Genomic DNA, 2,854 nt, shown 5'->3' on the forward strand with positions numbered 1-2,854 from the left:
AACATTTCACTTATAGGCAAAGATAACGAGTCTATATGAGTTAACGGGTCAAAGCAATAACTATTTCAAACGGAGAAAAACTCGTAGTAGAGTGCATGCTACGATTATAAGCAAACTCAATAAATGCAAACATTCTTCTCTGTTCTTTAAATTTTTTTTATTAGAATTTTTTTTATGAATATTCAATTTTCTTTCTTGAATTCAGTTATGTTAGACTTTGTAATTATTTGTTGGATTAGCAATCTTATTAAATCATCAAAACTTATAATGTTCCAAGAGTCTTCTTAGTAAATCTTAGTGAATGTCTACAAATGACACAACTCTATATGTTTCTTGTTTCTCAATTGTAATTTTAGTTATTGTTTGTTATTTTTTTTTGGGATTTGAATGTGTTTTTTGTCAGAATGTCTTGATTTAGTTCTTCTTTGTTTTTAACACTAGTATGTCTTGCACACCACTGTTTTATTTTTTAAAAAATGACAATTTATTCACTACTTGTGTAAAAATCTAATATACCTCACATTTATGGATTGATAACTTTCATTATTAACTGAATTAAAGCCATCCATTAAACTTACAAATATGATAATAAGATCAAGAAAATATTTTCAAACATGGCCAAGTTCTTCAAGGAAGTACTTGAGATTCTTGTTTGAAGATCCATTCTCCCCCATGGCTTCTCTTGCCAAACCCTTCCATTTATTGGCATTGTTTCTCAATTCTTGGCTCTTTTCTCCATCATCCATTGTTTTTTCAATGCACTTAATGATCTCGTCACCCTCCACAATGCCACTATCCTCATTTTTATGAACCCTAATTCCTGTCTTCCACACGTCTTCTATCAACCTTGCATTTGTGGGCTGATCAAACCCTTGCGGAAAAGCCACCACCGGTACGCCGAACACTATGCTTTCCATCACAGAGTTCCATCCACAATGAGTCAAGAAGCATCCCAATGAAGGGTGTGACAGAACCTCCAACTGTGAACACCATCTTACAATCTTCCCGATTCGTTCCAATTCCTCGAAATGACTCCACTTTTGATCATCTTCTTTATTTCCATCATGCTCATTTTCTCGTATCACCCATAAAAATGGCCTACCGCAATCTAATAACCCCTTAGCTATCTGTTCCATTTGTGTCTTCGGAAGCACAAACATGCTTCCAAACGACACATAAACAACCGACGATGCGGACTTTGAGTCCAACCATTCAATGTAATTAATCTCAGATAATTTGAATATGTCCCCACCATAAGACTTATCTGAAAGATCTTCTCCACCCAAAAAACCAGAAGGAATCAAAGGTCCAACACCAATTAGCTCATATTTCTCAATAGCTCTAAGTGCATCTTTCTCCAATTCATCAAAACTATTCACCAACACCTTCGGTTTCGTTTCGGCATCTAATACATCAAGCTTCTCCTTAACCACCAGGCGGAAGCGTCGGGTGTCGAAGGAAGGAGAAAGATTGGAAGATCATTCTTGGAGAGCAAAGGAAGTTTTGGCAACTGAATTTCATTTGAGCATTTATCAACATCACCACCATAGCCATTAAAATAGTAATAATATATATCTAATACAGCGGCTGGTTCGATCCACAGAAGCGCACTCGGAACGTGAACCTCACGTGCCACCTCTGAGGCCCAAGCAAAGAGATGAGAGTAGACAAGGCACGTCACGGGATGGCCTCGTTTGGAACTTGCCATAATGATATTCTTTAAAGCTTTCAACCCATTAGCTTTCATCTCTTCCATGTACCTTTTCCCATCATCACCGGGCTTCAATCCATCGTCATAGCCATCAGAAAACTCCACGAAAGTTAAGCTTTTAGGGGAGTCTCCGGTGGTGGCGTTAGCCATGCGCTTCCTTGCAAATACACTTGTCATGAACGTGACTTCGATACCCATTTTTACGAATCTTTTGGCAAGTTGAAGTGAAGGGTTAATGTGGCCTTGGCCTGGAAATGTCGCTACGAGTATGTGAGTGGGGTTCATTATGTGTATAATATGTAAATTTGGTGATTTTGGGGTCTTTAAAAAAAAGTTGAGGTCTTGGAATGAATATGGGAAAATATTGTGTGTATATATAAAGTAAGATAATTTAGAATAAAATAAAAATATAGCAGTAATTACAGAATGGCATACGATTAAGGAAGATATCAAAATCCAAATTCTAAGATACGGGTGAATTAAAATTTTGGGAAAACAATTTTTTTTTTGTCCATAACATGTTTAATTTGGTTCACTAAGTTATCAAATTTTGGTTTTGGTACACTAACTTTTATTTTTTGGTTATTTTGATCCAATTGTTAATATAACATCAGACAAGTCAAGAATTTCTTATGTCACGTCAGCAATTTTCGGTGTCATGTAAGCATTTTTGGTGTGATCACATTAGCATTTTCCAATGTTATGTCTTTGGACGAAATAGGACTGAGAATCAAAAAAATTTAAAGTTAGCACTCTCCTGAAACCAAACTTTGAAAATTTAGAGGATTAAAACCCAAAATAGAGAAAGTTAGCTAACTAAAAAAGTATTTTCTCTAATATTTGTACACCGAAACCAATTTTTGAAAATTTAATTGATTAAAACCCAAAAAAGAAAAAGTTAGTAGACCAAAAAAAGTATTTTCCCAAAATTTTTCTAGAATTTGATAAACGAAAAAGAAAATTTGTGAATAATAAACCGAATTTGCATATAGCAACTGACAAAATTTTTAAAAATTCCGAAATTAGAAAATTATATATATTAAAATACATTTTAAAATTTCTTAACAAGTTTTTTTTTAAAATTGAGAGACATTAAATGACTTTTAGAATCATACAAAGCATCTAAAGAAGTGAAAAAATGAC

The 2,854-nt window shown here is 34.1% G+C and overlaps 1 protein-coding gene across 1 annotated transcript; it reads right to left on the reverse strand.

Annotated features, from left to right (window-relative positions):
• Positions 1 to 494: 494 nt before the first annotated feature.
• LOC140959444 (anthocyanidin 3-O-glucoside 5-O-glucosyltransferase 1-like) lies at positions 495 to 2,057 on the reverse strand. The gene is given in 2 exon segments (XM_073417276.1): positions 495 to 1,435; positions 1,438 to 2,057. Coding segments are annotated over 2 exon segments (1,386 nt in total). The 5' UTR covers positions 1,997 to 2,057; the 3' UTR covers positions 495 to 608.
• Between the last annotated feature and the right edge of the window lie 797 nt (positions 2,058 to 2,854).

Source organism: Primulina huaijiensis, chromosome 2 (genome assembly GCF_012295235.1).
Source record: "Primulina huaijiensis isolate GDHJ02 chromosome 2, ASM1229523v2, whole genome shotgun sequence".
Lineage (NCBI taxonomy): Eukaryota > Viridiplantae > Streptophyta > Magnoliopsida > Lamiales > Gesneriaceae > Primulina > Primulina huaijiensis.